This window comes from Phoenix dactylifera, chromosome 4 (assembly GCF_009389715.1).
Source record: "Phoenix dactylifera cultivar Barhee BC4 chromosome 4, palm_55x_up_171113_PBpolish2nd_filt_p, whole genome shotgun sequence".
NCBI lineage: Eukaryota > Viridiplantae > Streptophyta > Magnoliopsida > Arecales > Arecaceae > Phoenix > Phoenix dactylifera.
In genome coordinates this window covers 20676510-20701182 of record NC_052395.1, presented here as the reverse complement: position 1 = coordinate 20701182, position 24673 = coordinate 20676510, and the positions used below count along the sequence as shown (strand labels likewise).

At 36.6% G+C, this 24673-nt stretch overlaps 1 protein-coding gene and 1 long non-coding RNA gene across 8 annotated transcripts; one reads left to right on the top strand and one right to left on the bottom strand.

Moving 5' to 3' along the window:
- The first annotated feature begins 5104 nt into the window (after positions 1 to 5104).
- LOC113463697 lies at positions 5105 to 18986 on the top strand. The gene is made up of 3 exons (XR_005511664.1): positions 5105 to 5415; positions 17130 to 17392; positions 18710 to 18986. It is a non-coding gene; the product is annotated as an uncharacterized LOC113463697 (long non-coding RNA).
- On the bottom strand, positions 8833 to 18990 carry LOC103721558 (phytochrome-associated serine/threonine-protein phosphatase-like). 7 transcript variants are annotated; one of them, XR_005511660.1, is made up of 11 exons: positions 18859 to 18990; positions 16188 to 16334; positions 16017 to 16084; positions 14622 to 14679; positions 12791 to 12901; positions 12641 to 12691; positions 10304 to 10447; positions 10119 to 10214; positions 9841 to 9912; positions 9357 to 9561; positions 8833 to 9202 (listed from the first exon to the last, which is right to left on the bottom strand). XR_005511660.1 is itself a non-coding variant. In XM_039125817.1 (10 exons), the coding sequence occupies exons 1-10, from the start codon at positions 18937 to 18939 to the stop codon at positions 9582 to 9584; spliced, it is 912 nt and encodes a 303-aa protein (XP_038981745.1). In that variant the 5' UTR covers positions 18940 to 18990; the 3' UTR covers positions 8839 to 9581. The 7 variants fall into 7 exon arrangements, 3 of the variants coding, with proteins under 3 accessions (XP_038981745.1, XP_038981744.1, XP_026666017.1); XR_005511662.1 differs by having other exon boundaries at positions 8839 to 9665; positions 10119 to 10233; XR_005511661.1 differs by having other exon boundaries at positions 8839 to 9561; positions 10119 to 10233.
- Between the last annotated feature and the right edge of the window lie 5683 nt (positions 18991 to 24673).

Below are 24673 nucleotides of genomic sequence, written 5' to 3'. Positions count from 1 at the left end.
CTGAACTTCCTCCTTCACAACAAAATATTTAAGCTCAATGTGCTTGGCACCATTAGAATATTTGTCGTTTCTGGAGAAATGAACGGCTGCAGTATTGTCACAAAAGATTCTCAGCGGCCTAGCAATAGAGTCGACAATCCCAAGTCCCGAGATGAAGTTACGCAGCCACAAACTATGAATCGTGGCCTCAAAGCATGCCCCAAATTCTGCTTTCATGGTGGACGAAGCAGTGCTTGTCTGTTTGGCACTTTTCCATAAGATTGCTCCTCCAGCTAATAGGAACAAATAGCCAAACGTTGACTTTCTACTATCCACACATCCAGCAAAGTCCGAATCCGAATAGCCAATCACCTCAAGGCTATCTAACTTTCTGCATGTAAGCATTTAATTCTTTGTTTCTTGCAAGTATCTCATCACCTTTTTTGCAACTTTTCAGTGATCCATCCCTGGATTACTTTGGTATCTACCTAGCATTCCAACTGCAAAACTGATGTCTGGTCTGGTACAGATTTGAGCATACATCAAGCTACCAACTGCTGAAGCATAATGTATATTTTCCATCTGTTTACGTTCCAATTCATTCTGTGGGCATTGCATGAGACTAAATTTATCTCCTTTTTAAATTGCAACAACACTGGTTAAACAGTTCTCTATACCAAATCTCTCTAGAACTCTGTCTATATAGCCTTTTGAGACAACTCTAACAATCCACGTGATCAATCACGAAATATTTCAATGCCTATCACGTAGGTTGCCTCATTCATATCTTTCATTTCAAAGTTCTTTGAGAGAAAAACCTTAGTTTCATACAATAAGCCAAGATCACTACTGGCAAGCAATATATTATCAACATATAGGACCAGAAAGATAAACTTGCTCCCACTGACTTTCAGATATATACACCGATCAACAGTGTTTTCCTTAAAATCGAAGGAAGTGATGATATCATTGAACTTGCGATACCATTGTCGGAAAGCTTGTTTAAGACCATATATTGACTTCTTTAATTTGCAAACCATGTGTTCTTTTTCCTTTAATGGAAAACCTTTAGGCTGGTCCATATAGACTTCGTCATCTAAACTCTCATTCAGAAAAGCAGTTTTCACGTCCATTTGGTGCAACTCTAAATCATAATGTGCAACCAAAGCCATAATGATTCTAAATGAGTCCTTTTTAGATACAGAAGAAAATGTCTCTTTATAATCAATGCCTTCTTTCTGAGTGAAACCTTTGGCCACTAGTCTAGCTTTATGTCGTTCAACATTGCCCTTTGAGTCGAGCTTGATCTTGAAGACCCACTTATACCCAACTGTCTTACAACCTTCACGACATTCCAGACTTCATTCTAATCCATTGATTTCAACTCATCTTTCATGGCATCAATCCATTTAGTAGAATCAACACTTTCTATGGCTTGTTTAAAAGAAACTGAATCTTTTCTTGTCCCTATATCAAAATCAAATTTTTGTAGATAAACCATATAATTATTTAGAATGGCAGATCTTCTTTCTCTTTGAGATCTCCTTAATGTCATCCCTTGTGATTTTTCTACAACTTGTTCAGTGGTGATAACTTCATCATGGAGTGTTTGATCATTAATTTGTTGTTCATTATTATTAAACTATGTGACAACTGTAGGAACAACAATTTTCTTAGAAGTCATGGATAAAGGAACTTGCACCCTAACTTCTTGAATTTCCACATTTTGTGGTTTATCACTCCCACTGATTTCACCATTCTCTATAAATTTGACATTACCGATCTCTATAATTCTCGTACTATGGTTAGGACAGTAAATCCTATACCCTTTGGATTTTTCAGGATAACCTATAAAGTATCCATTAATCGTTCTAAAATTCAATTTCTTTTTATGTGGATTATAAATTCTGGCCTCCGCTGGCCCAAACATGCAGGTGTCTTAAACTCGGTTTCCTTCCTGTCCATAACTCAAAAGGAGTTTTTGAAACTGCCTTACTAGGAACCCGATTTAATATGTATACAGCGATCTTAAAGGCTTCCATCCACAATGATATGGGTAATAAAAAATTACTCAACATACTCCTAGCCATATCCATAAGTGTACAATTACGCCTTTCAGCTATTCCATTCTGCTGTGGCGTTTCCGGCATAGTGTATTGAGCACGTATGCCATGCTTTTCTAAGAGTTTAGCAAATGGGCCAGGGTGTTGTCCTGTTTCATCATACCTACCATAATATTCACCACCTCTATCAAACCTGACAATTTTCACCTTTCTATCTAATTGTCTTTCAGCCTCAGTAATGTATACCTCTAGGATATCCACTGCCTGAGATTTTTCATGTAACAAATAGACATAACCATAACGTGAAAAATCATCAATAAAGGTGATAAAATACTTCTATCCACCAAATGATGGAGAGTCAAAAGGCTCACAAATATCTATATGGATAATTTCAAGAAGTTCTTCACTTCTTGTGGCAACTTTCTTTGTGTATTTGGTTTGCTTTTTCTTAATGCAGTCCACACACATACCGAGATCAGTAAAGTCTAAGTTTGACAAAATTTCATCCTTCACTAATCTCTCTAACCTTTCTTTGGATATATGACCCAATCTTTTATGCCACAAATTAGAAGATCTTTCATTTATCAGGTTTCGTTTAATTCCACTATTACGATGCAAGGTCATAAAAGTTTCAGCAAAATGATTATCAAGATTTACTTTATATAAGCCATCACACAAGATACTAGAACCAAGGAAGACATTGTCTTTGAAAAGACTACCATTCCTAATTTTAAAGAAATATCCTTCAAAATCAAGTTTAGAAACAGAAATTAAATTTTTAGAAATAGAAGGAACATAAAGAGTCTGAAGCAAATCTAAATGACAACCAGTGTTTGAAAACAAACGATAGATTCCAACAGCTGTTACAGAAACTCTAACCCCATTCCCCAAAATGATAAAACTCTTATTTGGATCTTGCATCTGGGTTGTAAGGAATCCATGCATCGTATTTGAAACATGAACATTAGAACCTGAGTCAAACCACCAAGTATTAGAAGGAACTTCAGAAAGGTTTGATTCAAAACATACATAAGCCAAAGGCTCACCTTTCTTTTCAAACCATGCCTTGCGTTTATGGCAATCCTTCTAATAGTGTCCCAATTTCTTACAAAAATGACATCTATCTTTATTTCGTTTCTTCTTATGAACCTCAGTATCATGATGAGGCTCTTTACCCTTGGATGGTCCACTTTTCATGCCCTTTCTTGGCTTCTTCCATTTCTTCTTGGCTCCATGACTTACAAGATTGACAGAATGATGTCCTTATTGCTTAAGTCTTGTCTCCTCTTGAACAAGCATACAAGTCAATTCATTCATATTCCACTTATCCTTAATAGTGTTATAGTGAATTTGAAATGATCCAAATTGAGGAGGCAAGGAGTTCAAAATAAATTGAATTAAAAAGGATTCATTCACATCCATCCCAAGAGCCTTCAGCTTAGCAGCTATATTTGTCATTTCAAGGATATGCTCATGCATCCCATGAGGACCATCAAATTTCATGGTGGTAAGCTTAGCCATTAATGTCCCAGCCAGAGACTTATCAGCAGATCGGAAACATTCTTCCACAGTTTTCAATATGCTTGAGCACTGTCACATTCAGGAAGCGTTGACTTGATATTGTTCGCTATACTCATCCGCATAAACATAATGCTCAGTCTGTTCGATCTTTTCCAAATCTTATAAAAAGACCTTTCTTTCAAGCTGCTCAAATCAGTAATGTCAGCCGGTTTTCCAGATTGGAGTGCTAAATCAAGATCCAGAACACCTAGGTGAAACTGGACTTGTTCATTCTACTCTGAGAAATTGGTTCCATTAAAGATCGTAACAGATAAAGCTTGCGAATGAAGCGAAACAGAAATAGATACTGCAATAAAAAAAAATCGACAATAAGAAAATGCTTACAACATTAATACTTTGAGTTAGTAATAATGATGAATAACATAAACAGTGTTTCCATAATACACCTTTGGGCAGTAATTATGAAACACTAAATTACTATTATGGTGATTCTCAATTCACCTAGGAATAATTAATGATATAGGTTAAAAATTCAATTAGGTCTGTTGCCTTTGAGCATCCAATACCTATTAAATCAAGGATACTCAATAATTATCCTAACTCAGCAAATCAATCATTTGAAAGTGGTGCACCTTTGGGCCAATCCATAATATCTCATGTTTGAATAACTGTAAGTCATAATTTGCAAAGTCACTATTTTAATACCTGGGATTAGAGTATTTGATGACTTGATGTCTATTAAATATTCTAGTTGGGTTACTTTGGCAACCACCAAACTATTTCATAATATAGACATCAAATTGAAATAATGACATTGCACATAATTGACAATTCATAATATGACATTAAAATAAAACTTGTATTTAATATTTTACTAATCTACACAACCAGTACATGTGTCATATCATGCTATCAAGTATACAAAAATGTAGAATAAAAGACAGAAAATTTTATCACATCATCCTACAAGGACCTCTGCATAAATAATATATTCTACATGGACTAATTTTAAATATTTTGAGGACCTCTGCATAAATAATATGTTTACAGGGACTAAATAAAAATATTTTGAGGACCTCTGCATACATAATATGTTGACAGGGACAAAATCAAAATAATTTTGATTTTTATAGCCATGGAAGGATGTCAACATAAATAAAATATTTCATAGTGGCTTAACAGAAACATTTTCTTCTTTTAACAGCCCTGGAAGGACTCATGCATAAGTGTACCATTTAACAGGGACTGAATTAAAATAATTCCTTCTTCTAACAGCCCTGGAAGGACTGTCTGCATAAATAAAATGTGCAAAGGGGCTTAACTAAAAATTTCCCTTTTATTGGCTAAACGAATTCGGGTTTCGAGTCGAAACCCGAAAACCCGAACCCGTTATGCTTGTTATGCCTTTTTTTTAATGCTTACGGGTTATCGAATCCGGGTTCAGATTGAAACCCAAACCCGAAACCCGTTATGCCATAAATTAATTTTTTTTTTAAAAGAACTGAAGACGAGTTAGCTCGACCCGTCTTCCTCCTCTTTTAGCGGCGGGCTAGGGTTCCGCCAAACCCAGCCCGCCTGCCCCTTAATCGCCGGCGACGAGCGCGCCGCCTGCCTCCGATGAACTCGCCGCCCGATGGCGAGCCCACCGGCAGTCGCACGCCGCTAGGGGCAACGCCGGCGGTCGCACGCTGCCAGAGGCAACACCAGTGGCCCAACCCGTCGGCCCTTAGGAACGGCGAGGAGTGGCGATCAGCATTTATGCCGTCTGCCGCCGGATGCAACGCCGCCCGACGGTGACTAACCGGGCGATCGCGCCACCCGCAAGAATCTGCCACCCGACGGCGATCATCCGGTAAGTTTTTCTTCCTTTTTTTATTTTTTTTTAATCGGGTGGGAGTGAGGCCATGGACAGCAGCTATGCCGGATCCTTTGTTGGCTCTCGATGCCATATGCCGGCCAGATCCGGCATTGGGATGGTCCGACCCTGTGACGGCCGGCCAAGCAACCATTGTCATGTCCCTGCGGCCGTGGTGGACTATCCATGGCTTGATGGACTGTCAAATAATAGGCCTTTTACCGTGATCTAGTTCTACCCTTTTACTGTGATCTAGTTCTAGAATGAACCAAGCTCTGATACCACATGTAAAAATCTATAAATAAGATCATAAATAGATCATGAAAGGGTAGCGTACCTGGATCCATGGATTTTCTGAATGATTAAAGCTTCTTTTCTCCCTCTTGACCTCTGTTAAAACATACGGTGATGGAGACCGATTTTGTGTTATCGTTATAGGCAGAGGGTGAGACCCATGAAATTATCCTTCCATCAAGGATAACGCAGCGTAAACTTCTCCATAAGTAGTTACTATAACCAACTAGTGATCACCCACGTTTAGTCATGTGGGTCAAAATCCAACAAAAGTTACACAAGTGGATTAACTGTATTAAATTTGCCAAACTTTTCTACAGATTTAAATTAAAGAGTTGGACTAAATGGAAAAATGACTTCAGAAACAACCTCAGAAATGGCAGAAACTGTAAGTATTCCCTCTCAGCTCCCTTTCATCTCATCCAATATAAAGAGATATTGGAGTTACATATATGGACTTGGAAAGGGTTGCTCTGGATGGACAGTGAATGCTGAAGCTGTGCAACGGAACAAGAGGCTCAATTAGAATTACATATATAAGCTATTTTTCTCCCATAAAAAGAACATGCACGTAAAGCATCTTGGCATCTGCATTTCATGAGATTAGGGCGTAGAAGACTGATCCATTCATGAATGGCGCAAATTGCACCAATCCATAATAGTTGTGAAAGAGCATTCTTTCAGAAATAATGGCTGTCAAAGAATAGAATTTAGTTAATTGTTTTCAAGCCAATCCATACGTCAGTGCATTGACGTAACGGGCAAGACCAGGGAAAGGCGACTTAGGGGCTGCTTTAGAGCGGAACATGATCTAAGGAGCACCATCTCGGCTCAATCTTGACTAGCGTGAAGCTTGGCTCAAGCTCAATTTGTAGTTAGACCAACCATTCTTGAAGTAGAAATATAGGCTTGAAATTAATTTTAACCTACGCCAAAAATAGATCTAGCTCGATCGAGCTCGGTTAGATTAATCTCAAGCATACATTAATTATTTAAATTTTGAATTTATTAAATGTTAATTTAGATCTGAACCAAGTTCAATAAGAAGTTGGGATTGAGCATTAATTGCTGCTTGAACTGAGCTTATTTCAAGCTTGAATTAATTTCTAGTTCAATTTAAGACTTTCAAGCTGATAAATTATACCCGTGTCCAACTCGATTCAAAATTAAACTTGAAGCGAGCTTGAAATAGGGATAAACAAATTGAGCTTACTCTCAACATTCCAGCTCAAAAGTGATTTCAACCTAAGCTTGATTGGTTCTAGTCTTGATTAAGCTTAGTTTATTATGACTATGGTTTAACTGGAAAGCAAGATAAATAATTGAGAATAACTTGCATATTTAGTATTTTTATCTTCACTCGATCATTATCTTAGTATCCTACTGCAGCTAACATTTACCTAGTATTATTTGGGTATAAAAAAATAAATATACCTTACTTTTTGGTTAATTTTGTTATTTTTTTTGTTGATGTTTTTACTAATCAAGTGGGATAAAAAATGAGGATAGTGGAATTCTAGGTACCATAGGAAACCAAACCCCAAAGTCTTGTCAATTGCCTAGGGTCACCACCCCCTACTTTGGGATATCTGAGGCATGGCTAGTGGTGACATTGTCTTCAGGGTGAAGCATGTCTTTAGGGAGGTCAATGGAGCTGCGTATTAAATAGCCTCCTTTATTGCAAATCACTCTGAAGGAGTTCTTTGGACAGGCAAAGAAGTGGTGCCCGGGCGCTTCGTAACTTGTTATATTTTGATTTTTTTAGATATATCCACACCAGACTAGTATGAGTCATCGGATGTAGCAAAAAAAAAATGATGGGCTTGGTTAAGCTTCTTTGTTCAATTAGAAACTAACATCAAATTTCACATGAAGTTCAATTCATAAACGAGTCAACTCTTGATAATTTAGATTTCTAAAAAAATTAACTAAAACACGATAAATAGGCTTGCTCATGATTTGGTCATTCGCTTTACAAATGAATCAACCTCAAATACTTGGTGTCAAGCTTGAATCAAGCTCCAATTGGGATTGAATACCTCTCTTATTCAATAAACCAAGTCAGAGCAATGTAAGGCCTAATTTTTACTTGTTTGCAGATCGTTTTATAAAAGAAAGTTTTCTAGAAAATGAAAAAAAAATGGTTATCATTCAGAATATCGATCTGTTTAGGTGCTCTTGATAATTCTAGGAACTATTGATTAAGTCTTATTTTTTCCCTTCTTTCTTGCTTCCTCGTTAAAGAGAAAGGAAGGAAAGATCCACCTAGTGAAGTCTCACGGGAGTCTTAAATATCATAACAAATAGTACATTCCAAGAGCTGAATAAAAGCCTTCAATGAGATCCGTGTGACCATTAGGCTCTTACCAGTCCAAAAGAGTTTGAAAAGGAATTCAAAGGCAATCTTCCCGGTGATGATCATTTAAAATTTTTTGAGTTGCGAGGATTTTGTGTTACGAAGATTCAGGTAAAACCTAAAGGCTTGCTCGATCTGCACCTTAACCTGACTGAATTTGACATATACCTACCGGTCAGGTAATATATTAGTATGAATAAACTGAAGCATTTGAACAGTCATGACATCAACCATAAGATCAGCTACGAGAAATGCACGCATCCTTTTTCTGCAACAAAATATAACTCCTGACGTTGCTTGTAATATAAGATTGTGGTGTGTTAAGCGGCCAGCTCGCTTTATATGTTTGTCTAAAGTCACATAGGAAATGTTTATACTTGGTACTGCAGCTTAGTGCTTCCTAATCCTCGTTGCTAGAATATGTTTGTTGTGATCTACTTTTTCAAGTTCCATGATGCTAAATCTGGATGAACAAAACACAATAATCAAATGTAATTACTGATCTCTAAGCAATTGGCATAATCTGCATCATAATAAGATTTCAAACATTGCATACAAATATTAAAATCGTAATTCCTGGGTAGTTAAATTCACTGTTTCACTTCCTTCACTAAAATGACTATTTCCAATTTCATGTTCACAAAATTTGAAGGGTACCAAATTTTCTCATAAACCAGGATACTTCATGAGTTCCAGTCGTCTGAGATGCCACCGGCCATTCAACATTCTTCATGACTCTCAGCAGTCTCAAAACAGGTTAGAAAGGCACAAATCAGAAAAATTGGCACTTTTTATTTGCATATAGCAGCACAAACACCAAGCTAGGACATACAGCAGCCTATTAAATGGTTACAAGATCAGGAATGAAATTATACTTAAGACTCGGCAATTTGTGCTCCTTTCAAACTGACCTATACACAAATAATTGGGTTACCAGCAGCTAGTAGATTTGTCTAATAGTACATGTAAAGGATAATGATTTACTATACAACATAATACAGATTTACAGATTAGACACTGCTAATCCACATGACATGAGGCCTGGAATGAGACCCAAGCAAATCTTTCACCACGGCTGCTTGATTTCATTATAAGCCGTATGAGTTGATCCTTCAATCTTCCAATGCCAGAGAGCTGTTAATTCCAATGTCAAGGCTTATTTGATAAAATAAAAGTAAGATAGCAACATAAGTCCCAAGAATCATAATATACAACAGACTTCAAAACACTGCACCAAAACTATTAATCAGCCGAACATATTACAGCAGTAATCAACATATTTGATCACCTTTATGGTCAGAATTTCCTTTTGTCGCAAGGAGACCAACTGCTAATGTTTCCACCAGAATTTACAAGGCAGGCAGTAGAGCACTGATGCAGATGAAAGAACAAAGAATCAGTGACCACCATCATAGGAAGTATGGGACCCCTGTCCTCGGCCCCCTCATTTGATTATTTTCCTCTGTTTCTGTGAAGAACTTCACCTCTCTTTCCTGACATCGAGAAGAAACAGTCAACTGCTAAAGACGATTCCGTTCACAAGTATAATTAATGAAACACCAAACATCATTTGAAATGGCCTCCACAACCCATGAGTCTGATTCAGTTCCAATCCCGATCAGTTTGAGTGCACAACTAAGATGTTGCTCTATAATTTTCATACTCTTAATTTCTCATATTGAAACTAAATGCAAAAAATTCAGAACCATTCAGTGACAGGCAAAAAAAGATGATAACCATGAGGAACAACTGCCAGAGTTGTACTATCATACCATATTCTCATTGAAGCTCAATATCGAAGCAACATTTCCACACCTGTAACAATAATTAGGTGCAGACCAGACCTGGACAAACCAGAAGATTCAGCAGTTACATTTCAGAGATTAGGATTCAGGAAACCTGAGCTGAACGGACAAATTTAGAACTAAAAAAAATTTCCCTAGGCTGGGTGATTCGATAAAATTAGATTGAATATCTCAGAGAATGAAAGCTAATAACTATAACTACATTCAAAGTGGAGTGGCACATTAGACTATCATGATTAACTCACAGTCACAAGGCCTTTGTCTTGAAACATGTACTTGAGACCTTCCTGGACAAGCTGATGTGCCCGACAAACAAGATCCAGATTGTTTATGTGATTGAACTGCAAGAAGCATGGGTGACTTTTGACGAGGACCGGTCAATTCAAGATGAAATCCAGATTATGAAACTAATGAACATTTTTATTTATACCTCTGCAGTCACCCTGGATCCAAAGAGCCAACCTGCGCCACGGGGACTGACAGCCCAAGTATCGATCTCCTCTGGGTCACTCCACATGAGATCACAAAAGGGGCCCTCATGAGGAATTTCACAATTGCGGTCAATAACTCTGATCTAAGTATCAAACAAGAAAGCAGAAAAATAAATGATAAGAAAATGAACCCAGAAAGAAAACTAATAGAAAACGTTTAGTGCATACAAAATGATCCCACTTGATAATAGAATTAAATTTCTTATTTAATATAATTATTTTTTGTGCACATGTAGACATGTAAACATGTAAACATAAGCATCAAGTCTTGTCCCAACTGTTTTACATTAACTTTATGAGCTGCCGAAAGTTCTTATTGACATAAAATAAACAGCTGTAAGAAGTTCAAATTATGGATTGATTACCATGTTGACATGCGTATGCTCTCTACCTCAGGACACTCGCACCCAGCTCCTAGAATCCATGTCTAATACTTATCCAAGTCAAATACAAACCAGATACATGAATAATTATGAAAACTTATTCATTGCAGTTTTTAGAAATTGGTAGAGAGTTAACTAAACAATGAGTTCAACCCATCATAATAATTTTTAAAATGAGGTTTTGATCTTATAAGAGATCGGTTGAGAATGTAAATATTTAAAAAATGATTTTGCAAATTGTCAATTTCTAAAATCCTTAAACTAACTGGAAAGTTTGATGAGAAACATACATTATAAAAGACCATAACAAATAATATCTTTTAACATTTTCCTTTATACAAGACTTAACATATATTTTTAGTTAACATTATTTTTTTTTCTATGTATCCTCGCCTCGTATCTCTTTTTTCTCCTCTTGCCGAGTCAAACACAGACACATATCCTAATCCGATTTAGTCATGTGTCCTAATCCAATTCTTGTGTCTGTGGTCATGTCCATGCAACATTGCTATCTAGTAATATATAGCGGGAAAGCCTTGTGGCCGGTTTCACATGGTCTGCCTCAAGGTTTCAGAGTTCACAAAATAAATAACTAAATAAACTCATAATCTCTTCTCTCTCCATTTCCCCTCTATTTTGAATTCGGTCTTGACGGGATAATGAGGGCCCAACGCCGATGATTTGAGCTATTGAATGTGATATACTATATCTAAGCTGTTTACTATCAAATATTCAAATAATCATATAATTTAGAGATCCTAGGCTATGTATTGAATCGTCAAAAGCGCCTATGTTCAGTGCTAACTGGACGACATGGGTCCGAAATCGATGATCCAAGCCATTAGATCTGATACACTATCTCTAAATTGCTTACTGTAAAAAAATCATGTGATTTGGAGATCTTAGCCTATGCGTCGGCCAATCAAAAATGGACAATTTAAATAATATGGAACAAATGCATATATTTTGACCAATAGATGCATAGGCTAGGGTCTTCAAGTCGCACGATCTTTTTTTATAGTAAGAAGTTTAGAAGTAGTAGATCACATCCAATGGCTTGAATCATCGGTGTTGGGCTCTCCGTCATCCAATGAGGACCGAACTTGCAGGTCCTATTATGTGGGCGCCCACACAATCACAATAGCTCATTCTATATAAGTGTATGTCTGTGTATAGCATGCAAACCCTAACCCATAAAAAAATTAAGAAGAAGAAAAAGAAAAACAGCCGATGCACATGGAATGCATGTGACTCTAGTAGATACATAAATAGATTAAAAGTATCTGTATACATGCATGCATGTGTGCAAGTTAACTCACCCCAACAATCCAACCAACCATCCCTATCATAAAGACCCCTCCAAAGTCCAATCACGACCATTTGTTCGCGTCTTCCCACCCACCAAGAACCCACACTTGAGTTCTCTAAATGCCATGAGCTGGCCGACAGCCCCATTAACTCTTGTCTGCCCCTTAGTGCCCATTGAGTCCCCTCCCTATGCACATATTTGTCAATACTTCACCTCATCACATGCAATTCACAACCCCTCAATGATTTTCTCCGCTAGCTACAAAACCATCGCTGACTCTGAAAACAGAAAATAAAATTCCTAAAACTGAAAATAAAAAATAAATTTACAATCAAATATTCAAAATTCTGATCACATAAAAAAATACAGCTTATGGTCTAAGTCACTGCATGCTGTTGTCTGCATATGCTTGTGTCTTCCCACCATAGATAGATATACAAGTTTTGAAAATAACAGAAGATTCTCTTATCTTCAAAGTGTAGATTGTGCCGAATGATGCAAAATCACTATGTCCCCAACTAAAGGATTTAGAAAATGTCAATGCCAAAGATAAAATTTCGACTAAAAAGATAAGAGACCAAAACCTGATCAATTGTTCGTATATCAGGCGAAAGACCACCATGGACACAGAGCACCTACAACAGTAGTGTATTTGGGGTAACTAGCATTAGAATAAGTAGAAAAAATGCATGCGGACATGTGCATCTGATTCTGTGTGTGAGAAAGTGGCTTACAGTTCCATCTATAATTGCTGACAGGGTAAGGTAGTCAAAAACATCAGTGCAATACCGCCATGCATTGGCATTCCCATATTTCCGCTGGCATTCATCATAAAAACCGTAGACCTAAGAGAAACAACATTTTTCATTAGCATATATCATATAGAAACAAGCTTGCATTGCATAATTTCGCATTAACAATTATGACTGCCAAAAAAACAAACGAATTCATTATATTTATTTCTGAAATGGAAACACAGAAAGGAGAAAATGTCATAACATCAGTACGAGAATTTGAAATCAACCATTAATATAAACACCTAGATTGATTACTGTAATCATGTGTAAAACACAAAGCAGAAGATGAGGAGAAAAACTGGTTCTCACACACCATACCTCCGCACCATGCAATCACCTTGAAAAGATCAGCTGTCATGTACAAATAAACAAACATCTTCTTACTTTAATCAGCCTTAATGAGCCTCAAATTCTTGATGACAAATGAACAATATGATAAACAGAAACAAACAGTGGGGTTGATGGGGATAGTGTCATGTACCTAACTTACACAAGGAAGAAACAGAAAAATTGGATAAGATCATAAGAAACCAAGAAAGAAATAAAGAAAATATTAAAACAGGAAGAAACCACGGCAAAAATTCTGACTTGTTCAACTCCGCTTTAAAATTGATTTGCTTCCATTTTAGGCTTTTGCAAACCTAATAATTGAAATTATCAGTTTGTTCCCTCTGAAGATTTCTCTTCAGAGAATTGGGAAACTTCAGTGAATTCCACCTTTGTGAGTGTCTGTTAGGTTGCAAGGAAAAGGTTCTAGAAAATTTAAGTTGTTGGGAAATTGAATTTCCCAGCTGTTTTGATGGTAGGAAAACTAAATTAATATAGAAATGTAATTTCCAACTTTGGCCTGGATAAACAAAGCAAGCAGAAAATTGAACTTTTCATTTTGTTTTCCTTTTCCAAAGATTTCCAAACAAGCAAACAGACCCTACTTGAAAAACTAAAAGGAATTCTAACAAAGAGAGCAGCAAATTTCAAAAGGTCTGGTCCAAATTAAAGCAGAATATGAATTAATGCTTGAGGACTACGTGCAGCATAACCATATGAAAGGGTCCTGATTAGGTTGATGATTCAACCTGGGGTCCAGACATTTGAATTTGACACCATTCAGCCAATTGTCAAGTCATGTTGAGGAGCTCTTTTGTTATTCTTATAAGAGGATAAGGTAATTATCCAAACATAGAATTTACATAAAGGAAAAACCAAATTGGGAAAGGCAGCAAGTGACCTGTCTAACCTCCAAAGAAACATCCTTTTTGAGTATAAAGGTGACACAATAAATACGAGGCAAAATCTCCAAGAAGTAAAATTATAAAGAATACCACCATAGTATTACATGACCATAGATCAAATGCTAAAACCTTTGAAGGCAGAAGAGCGTAAGATTTATGGATATACTTCCCCATAAATTGTTTGAGAACTCTAGTGCCAAAATGAACTTTTAAAAAACTAAATGTAGCATTTTTTTCTCAAGAAAAAAGCACATATAAATTTAAACAAAACCGTACAAACTCTTAGGTAGGTTGGTTTTTAATTGATTACAAAAGTAGAAAGCCTCATACACAAACCTAATGTATTGAAGATGCATACCACTGCAATGTGACAAAATAAATAGCCCACCAGATGTTTAAGATATTAAAGTAATGGATATATTAAATTTGACAGAAGGTGTAAATGCTCCATATAACAATTTGGACAAGGATGCTAATTATGTCATGGACTCAAACCTCACAATCATCATCCAGTATTACTTAAATTAACAGCATACCTGTGTTAACTGCCTGCTTTCATGATTCCCACGCAAAAGTGTAATATTTGCAGGGTATCTAATACACACGAAAACCAAAGAAACATTAGAAAATGACTTCACGTGCTAAGGAAAATGGCTGAAAGTAGTCCCAAAACATGAAAATAGGAGGCAGACAAATTTTACAAATTAAAAACGGCCCACCAAGCAAAAATATCAAATCATAAAGGCCATTGCAAATAGATGTAATAAAGATAAACCAAAAGATATAAAATTCAAGAATAAAGCGGCAAACAAAAGATAACAGTACAGAAATTGTGTTAGTATGGAACTATGCATTTTTCTTCAAAAGAAAAAAGAGTAGTATAAGGCAACAAAATTTACAAGAATCTAGAATCTAGCATAAGCCACAAGCTATTATTAGAACAAGCTGGAGAACAATTCTTCCAACAACTGTACTATAATAGAGCATATAAAAATAGACAATCATGTGATAGTGTCAACTCACAGAAGCAGTACTATGAAGACAAGAAGCACCAATTTCATACATCATCAGCTAAAAAACAACAGCAATCTGAGGTTAAATTGCAATTGTCATTTTACATAAAGAAATCTGAACATGTGATAGGAATGTCAAACATCAAAGAATCTCATAAAATCTGACAAATCAACATTACTGGAAAAAGGCGACAAGTCCATGCATATCAAGTTCAAATACGCATGTCAAGAATAGAATTCTGCAAAAAACTAGAATAGCTGCCCCTCATCTCAATGGCTTAAAAAGAGCAAGTTTGATGTATTGTCAGATCACACAACTCTTTGCCAGAAATGCCAATTGCTAATAGACTGATATCTTCTTGTTTTGATGACAAGTGTGAATGAAGTGACTGAAAGTCCCAAGTGCCCAAAAGCGTCAACTGAAAGTTTAGGTTGTTCCTTACTTAAAATAGCAGAAAGAATAGGAAGAAGAGAGGAGAAAGAGTGAACTCTGAGAGTAGAATCTAAGGTCGAGATAACACTGCCACATACTTATCCACAAGATGCAAAGATATAAGATAGAAGTCTTAAAAATATTTGGCAGACGATGTAAGCCAAGAGATATCAGAAACTCACCAATAACTAGATGGTCCTGTACTTGGAAGACTCCTCTAGTTGCAAAGGAGGGAAGGAAAGGTTCACCAGAAGGCATATTTCAAGAAAAGAAAAGGAAAGGAAAAAAAAGAAGAAGAACAAACTGACTTTAAAATAATAAAATAAAAGGGGGGGGGGGGGGGGGGGGAATTCCTATTTCACATTTTGATATCCTCTTTCTCACACCCATGCAAGCAAATGCACAGTAGTACTTGACAAAAAAAAAAAAAGCAGATAGACAAAGAAGAGAGCACCGACAAGCATTGCTCTTGTGCAAGGGAATACCTGGCTTTGAGAAGCAAAAGAATTGTGAAAACTTCCAAACTGTTATATCCACGATCGACAAAATCACCCTGGCAGTAACATAGGTAGAATCTGAATCACCAGACGGCTTCTTCATACAGAGAACATTTTATCATCAATGCTACGATTGTTTGAAGAGCATGAGAAGTTTACCATGAAAATGTAATTTGTCTCGGGAACGTGACCTCCAGTCTGGAAGAGTTTCATTAGATCATGAAACTGTCCATGGATGTCACCACAAACAGTAACAGGGCTATTAACAGGCTGCACATTTGATTCCTCGATAAGAATCTCTTTCACCTGGAAAGGTTAAAGATATAACTCTATAAGAGTCTAACAGAAAAATAGTAGTTCCAGTTCTATGCATGATGAAACCTCTAAAAAAGCCAAATTGGGAAAAAGACAGGTCAGGGATGAATAGACAATATTGGTCTTTCTTCAGAAAAATATGTTGGTATCAAAGGTTTTAAAACTGATGATAGAGTTGATATGCAGTTTAAGTGTCAGATTTTAAAAGGAAAAAATGATACCATGCAGATATTAGCATTTTTAGACCTTGACAAAGGTGATGACTAGAGCACATTTCATAGTATGGATTTCCACTTCCTTCAACAGGAATGGAACCAAAGTTGGATGGAAGTTACTTAGCATGCAAAAATCGCTATATTCCAGTAACACTTAAAGATAATATCTTGTTCAATAATACAATATCCAAATAAGAATTTCTCAATTTATAATAATAAAAAAATACAGGAACAATTAACTAATATGAACACTACATATATCTTCTTTCGAACATCAAGGAATCAAACCAAGCTAAAATAAGTAAATTAAAAGGCCACATATTAATGGATTAGCTATTGAGGTGCCTCCTTAAGAAATGACAGAGAAAACCAGAATCAAGAAATTGTTTTAGTTAACTGATTGCAATAAGCATTATCAACTATATTCACAAAGCTTCGTAATCAAGAAAATTTGCTTTCTGAAATATGACCTACGAAGCCATAATTTTTTTATTGACATAAACACTTCTTAATCTGGCATTTTAATATTATTTCCTAACCACTAACATCAACCTTGTTCAATTTTCACCAGGACTAGACTAGAATGACAACAACCTACTTATCAGATGAAATTGCAATATCTCATAACATTCGTGGATGGATCTCATTTCATATTCCTACACAATGTTATAAGATTCATCCACCTAAAAGCAAGGTTTTTAATTCTCAATTTATCAGTTATCTCAGTGGGTGTCCAAGACCAAGAATAACCAAGATCTCGGACAACATGGGAAGTGGGGAAATTTGGAGAGAACCAAGATTTTCTGAGATCTCGGCTGATATTTTTGGACCAAGGTATTGAAATTTCAGCTGAGATGACAAATCTGTGATTCTATACTTAAGCATTAATTTCATGATTTATTAGTTAAAAATTATTTAAGGAATGATTGCATTATTGTATCAGCTGATGTCTCGTATTTTATTTGTTCATATTGGAAGAGGTAATATGCCTGGTATTTTTATATATATTGTACCAGGAAGTGGCCGCTATCGATACAGACCAATATCTCGGCTGAGATGAAAACCTTACCCAAAAGGCAAAACCAAATCCACAATTTTGAATAATGTATGGCATATTCTGTTTTGAAGATCAAAGATAAAGGTCAACTAGCATGGTGAGAATAAAAGATTTAGAAGCCAAAGCACATTAGACCCTCTAGAAAGATATCAAAATGACTGATAAAAAAAAAAGAATAGTATTCGAACAAACACATGGCATGAATAGCGATTAAAAAAAAAAAGAATATGTTCGTTGTATTTTATACTGAAGGCTCCCATGCGTTCTGAAACATATCCCATACATAAAAAACATGTACTGAATGTGATCTTTCTTCAATTTAATCCCTCTTCTTTTTCTGGGGGGATAAAGGAATTCTAGAATCTTGTACATATCCAAGTAGTGTACTTGTGCATGTATGTATACATGTCCAGGTTTGCTTCTCGCAAGGAGGGTGATAACATTTGTTCTCAATTCAGAAGGAGACTAAAACTACGTGCATGTGCATGGAAAAGAGGCCTAAACACTGTATCAACCCACCATTCCCCTCATAACAGATGGGCCCCAGACGTCTCCAATGCGAGCATTATATCAAGAAGAGGAAGTTTGTGATTTATGCAGCCTCTCTCCTAGACACACATATGCAGGCACACCATGCTCCATTTATTATAATATTGTCGTTTTCTACACAAGTTAGCAGGTACCCATGGATTGTTAACTGTTCAGGTGCCATTTCTCGAATTATGCTTCAATAGATGACACCTCCCACACCATAGATTATATTTTACAGAAAAAAGGGTCACACATACAATCACACAACCACTTCTCTAGACCCGCACAAGAACTGACGGCGTACTGCATGGTGCATACCTATTAGCTTATGAAATCTTTTAATTAAAGTAATCATAGTCTACTGCTAGAAGAATGGCGTGTTAAGGACGCGAAGGGCTCGAAAATCATTGAGTTTTCGGTGCTTGAAGTGTCTATCTGTTAAGTGATAAGTTTCATTTAAACTGCAGAAAAATAATATAAGCTGCAACAAAATCACATGGAACGTTTTTCTTTTTGTAATCTAGGATTCTCAAAGGGAATTCATTTTTCTAAATTTCCACCAGATAGGCTTCCAGATTCAAGAACAGAGCACAAATAAACAACATGGAGGCGAACGACGCCGTAACTACGCATCAAACCCTAAGCTCGAAGAGAAACGAGACGCCCAAACTCAAAGAGGAATGCCCTGGAGAGAGAAAGAAAGGGAACGTACGTATTCACAGAGAAGCTGGAGCTCGTTTTCCATGAGATGCTGGCCTTCCTTGACCTTGGAGATCCACAGATCCAAGTCCATGGCGACGTTGATTTCGAGGCGGAGAGAGATCTGAACTTCAAAAAAAATAAAAAAAGCCCAGGAAAGGGCGAGATCTGTCTATTTGTTTGTATTTATATATCGGCAACGAAGAAGACGGGCTTCGGGGAAGAGAGAAGAGGGGGAGTACGAGATTTTTCCCTTGTTTTCTTTTCTGTACAGGTTACGAGATTTTTTTTTCTTCCTATGTAAATAGAAAACAAAAGAATATCCCGCCCCTCCTCTCCTCTGTCTACCCTCCCGGTCGAGTTCTGCGTGTTTTCAGGGTTCCCTCTTGTAATGTGGTGGGTTTTAGACTTTTAGGCGGCCTGTTTGGGGAGCTGTTGGCAGTAAAGCTATTGGAAGTAGAGCTGTTGGAAATAGAGCTACTATAAAAAGCTGTTTGTTGTTTGGTAACTATATTTTTAAAGTGCTGTAGCACTTTAACATATGTTTAGTAAACAAATTGAGAAAATACTTTTATATGATAAAATTATCATAAAGGACATTGCATAGTATTATACAATAGAGCATGATAAAACATAACATATATTAATACATAATATACGATATAGTATAATATTACTGTAATATAAAATATTATTATTATAATATAGTAATATGATATTGCATAGCATAGCATAATGGTAATATAATTATTAGAGTAAGTTAATTTTCTATTATATAACATAATATTAAATTATTTAACATAACATATTAATGTATTATGATATAATGTAATATATATTATATTTATAGTATAATACAATAATAAAGATATAAAATATTATAATTATTAGTATTAATTAATTTCTCATAATATAACATAATATTAAATTATTTAAAATAACATATTAATGTATTATGATATAAGGTAATATAATATAATATGTATAGTATAATACAATAATAAAGATATAAAATAATATATTATTAGTATAAATTAATTTCTCATAATATAACATAATATTAAATTATTTAACATTACATATTAATGTATTATGATATAATGTAATATAATAATATATATAGTATAATACAACAATAAATAACCATTTATCTGTTTAATAGATTATCTCTTTATTTAACTATTTGCAATGGCGACAAATTCACTATACTTATCAATATCATAAGGATCAGATTATTTGCCACTCACTCATTATTTTTCTTTTTATTTATTTATTTATACGTTCATTCGTATATATATTTTTATTTATGCATTTATTTATTTATTTATTATTTTATCCATTGAAATGTATTTATTTATTATCTTATTTATTTATTCATTCATTCATTCATTTATATAAATATTTATTTATTTTATTTATTTATTCTTTTCTTTTCTTTTCTTTTCTTTTATTTTATTTTCTTTTCTTCTTTTTTTTTCCTTTTTCTTTTTTTCTTCTCTTCTTCTCCTTCCTTCCTCTGCCCCTTCTCCGTTCTTCTCCTCCCGCGCGGCCGGCAGCACCAGAAGGGGGCCAGGCCGCAGCGGCCGTGGGAGGAGGCCGGGCCGTGGCCGGCGGCAGTCTCGGTGGCCGACGGCGCCGGAGGGGGTGCGGCACTACGGCGGCGGGGGAGAGGGAGGGGGTGCGGTGGCGGGGGAGAGGGAGGGGGTGCGGCACTGCAGCGGCGGGGGAGAGGGAGGGGATGCGGCGGCGTGGGAGAGGGAGGGGGTGCGGCGGCGGGGGAAAGGGAGGCACGGCGGCGGCGGCAGTGCGGGGGGGAGGGGGTGCGGGTGGGTTGGGAGGTGGGTTGGGAGAGGAACAGGCGGGCGGTGAGGGGGGGGTGCGGGTGGGTTGGGAGGTGGGTTGGGAGAGGAACAGGAGGGGAGAGGAACAGGCGGTGAGACGGTTTTGGGGGAGGAATTTTTTTTTTTTAAATGGGGGTATTTTGGTCAAAAATATAGCTTTCCGGAAAAGCTGAAACAGCTTCCTTCCAAAAGCTCCAAATTGGAGCTTCCTCCCAAAAGCTGTTTTCAGCTTTCCGCAAAAGCTGAAACAGCTTTTTAAAAAATTTACCAAACACAGTTTTTTATCTAAAAGTACTTTTGGAGGGCCAGAAAGTGCTTTCTGGCCCTCCAGAAGCTCTCCCAAATAGGGCCTAAAAGATCTGGGGTTGCAAGCCTTGCATGCTACTTCAATTAGACCATTGTGCGTCCAACCCAGACTAACCCAATCCATTTCAATCTTCAGGTTGGGTTGGATCAGATTACTTTGACTGGGATATATTATGGAGATCATACCATCAAAGTAGGGAAATTAGGAATAGCTGTCCTTTCCGATATCGAGGATATATTTGGTTAAATAACATTCTGCATTTTATCTCGACTTGCAAATATCTCTTGCATCTTCAATTGCTATAATGTCAATCCTACATTTTTCAATTTGCTGCAATATCCCCTACCGACCTCCCAATTTTTAAGCTAGAGCTCACCATCGGTGCCCTACATGACAAGTTAAGAGAGGTATTAATCTAACATAGTAATTTTTTTTGTTTTTAAAATATACGGGAAGCTGACGTGGGTAGTTTGACACGATAAACTTCTTCTCTCAACCCACCCACTTCCAATAGAGCCATAATCTCCAATTCCTCCGACTACACCTATTGAGTCCGTGTGATCCTCCATAGTGTAAGCCTTATCGGCTTCCAATCTCCGGTAAAAAGCGAAGTGTCGGCAGGGCCACAAGAGCGGCCCAATATATTTGGGGCCTAAGGCCATTTTGTCTATGAGGCCTTCCCTACAGTGGACCGGCCTAAGATAAACTCATAGGAGGACCTTTTTTCTTTTCATTTTCTTTGAGGTCTTTTCTGTGGTGGGCCTTCTTTGGGCGGAAGCCTTAGACGACCGCCTCAGTCGCTTAAGAGTTGAGCCGGCCCTGAGTGTCGGACCATAGATCCTATTTTACGAGAGGCCTATTGCTCCCCATGGTTTTGACTAGATCAAAGGTGAGGTAGGCACCAACATCGGGCTGCTGGGCGGCGATCCATGCCTTGGAGGTGACGATGGCCTTAATTGAGGCGGTATGGCGGCCATTTGATTGAATACGGTGAAGTTGGTGTTGATGGCAAATTTCTTGGAGGGCTTGTTGAGGGTTTCGAGAAGTGGAGATGATATGGAGGAGGAAGTTGAAACGGTAGGTAGAGAAGTGGGGGTTCTCATTGGCGGCCAACTCGTGATGGGCAAGGTCGCCGGTCTTGATGCACATGTCAAAGGCGCGCAGAAACTTGCGGTCTCGCATGTCGATCTACTTCTTGATGGCCTACGCCGAGTAACTCTAGCTCCTGATCTCCATTACCATAAGAAATCCTGAAAAGCCATAAAACCCTGTGTGGAAAAAACACAATAGAATATGATCTATAATTCATGCAGTGATATCTAAAAATATCACAATTAGATAGCTTCAGAAGCACCTTATAGACAATTTCATTTCGTATATGCCCATTTATTTGTTAACCCGTAACCCAATATATACTAAAAGCACGGGCTAGACGAATCCTTCTGTCATGATCGCACCCTCCTTTTGTTCTCGCGAACTTAGAAATCATTTCACAAAACTCCAATTACGTATCCGTTCAATAGAAATTAGATAAACTCAGATATCTTTGCAATAACTCGTCTTGCAAAGTCCATAGTTTTCATATCTTTAATACCATGCTAAGCTGCCAATGACCAGCACTAAAATATTTTATCTGTTCTCAAACCAAACCGAGTAGTTTTAATTGAAAAATTAAATAAAGATGATTTCGGTGGTAGTTTTAAAAATCAAAAAATATTTGATGTATTTTCCGACCTAAACCCGATTCGGAACCGAACTCAGCGCTAGAACATACCCAATAATTAATACTCTTAATACCTTTTATATTTAGTATAAATCCAAATTATGAATTCTATGAGATGGTAGCGAAGATGACTCTTACTTTGATGAAGTAATCTGTAGAACATTTCTTGGTATTAATAAAATTGCAAGCTTTGAATAAATAGTTGTAAATTACATTATAAATTATATTATTAACTGAGCTTGTTTTATTATATTTTTTTTCCTCTTAAGCATAATATGTTTGTGGATTGGTGAAGACAAAATGGAGAATTAGATTGCTCACCAATTTTTTTTATTCAAAAATTTATCATTATATTTTTTTTATATAGTTGGACTTATTTTTAATTTGAATTATTGTGTTTGTTTGATTGTCATATTAATATTTTTGAATTATTGAGTTTGTTTGATAGTGGTGTTATTATTTTTGGACACATTTATTAATTGAGATGGTATGAATTATATTATAAAAATTGTGCATGATGTGTTTAATTTGGTTATCTATATATCCAAATTATTTTATTAACTGAGTTAAATAGTTTTCAATTTTTTGGTTTTGATTATAATTTTATATTTTTTTATTTCAAAAATTGATCAATTTTGATTTCAATTTTGGGGAACTGTGTAGATTTCAAGTCCGTTTTTGATTTTTTCACTACAGGATCAAAGATGCGAGATGATTGCATTGTTGCTTTAAGTAAGATGATTTGTTATTTTCTCTTGCAATCCGAACCAAAAAAAATCATAATATTAAATTCTCTTATTAGGGTTTGTTATATATATATATATATATATATATATATAGAGAGAGAGAGAGAGAGAGAGAGAGAGAGAGAGAGAGAGAGAGAGAGCATCCATATTGAATTTTTTTGGGGGGTTCATGTAAAGAGAGAAAATCCTATCAAACCAGGTTTGAAAATAAAAATTTATATTCTATCTATTTATTTTATTTTTAAAGCCATGCCCTTGCACCAATCCAATTAAGCTATGGCTCATTAATCGTACATAAAACTAAAAATCAAAAGAAACATTGTATGTTAAGATTGCAAATAGCTAAATCAAAATTTACTTTGTGATGAGAACTTTAAAGATATTATCATAATAAATTTATATTATATAACAACCATTAACTTTAAAGGTAAAACTAGGTAAAATATAACCATATCCATGCTGCCGCCGTATTCAAACTGAGATAGGAGCACAGTTCGAACGACTCTAAAGTTGGTGGTAGACGGCCGAGCAAAATGGTTGAGGCATTGAACGGTGGACTCCTTTGCTGGGTGGTCTACAAAAAGCCCACTTGCTAGAGGATTTTCGGCGGAGACCCTCTAATGCCTAAGTCAGCACAACGAAAGAACATTATGAAAGGAAAAGATTTTAGAAGAGTGTGGATTCCATGAGAAAAATAGCGTAGCCAATTTATCGTTACGTGTACTGGCATAGCATGCAATGATGGCCAGTGGTACAACCGTGGTGTGGGTGCCTATCCATGTGGTGACAGAGTGTACTAATGAGATGCAGGATATGATGATATCGTGACTGCGGACGGTAAGAGCTATCGATTGCTGGAGCTATCAGTTTTTGTCGATGCGTGCGGTTGTTCTCCATGGCTGGCCACCCTTTGGTCAAAATCGAAGCCGACTGCCTCGGTTTACGTATGAGAACGCAGTGGTTGGAGTGTCAAGTATTGCTTCCATCACACCATTCTCTCTCTCTCTCTAATTACCGGACCTAATACATCAGAAAAAAAAAACAATTAAAAGGACTATCAAGAGCCGGCTGGTTCCAACTGGATGACAAATGGTGATCCCTCGAGTCCATGGAGCTAAACGTGAACCTACACATTTATTTCTTGGGAAGACGGAGGGTCAGATTTTACGGTCCCTAGAAGTTACCTGGAGCCTGGAGGATCTCCGTGTTTT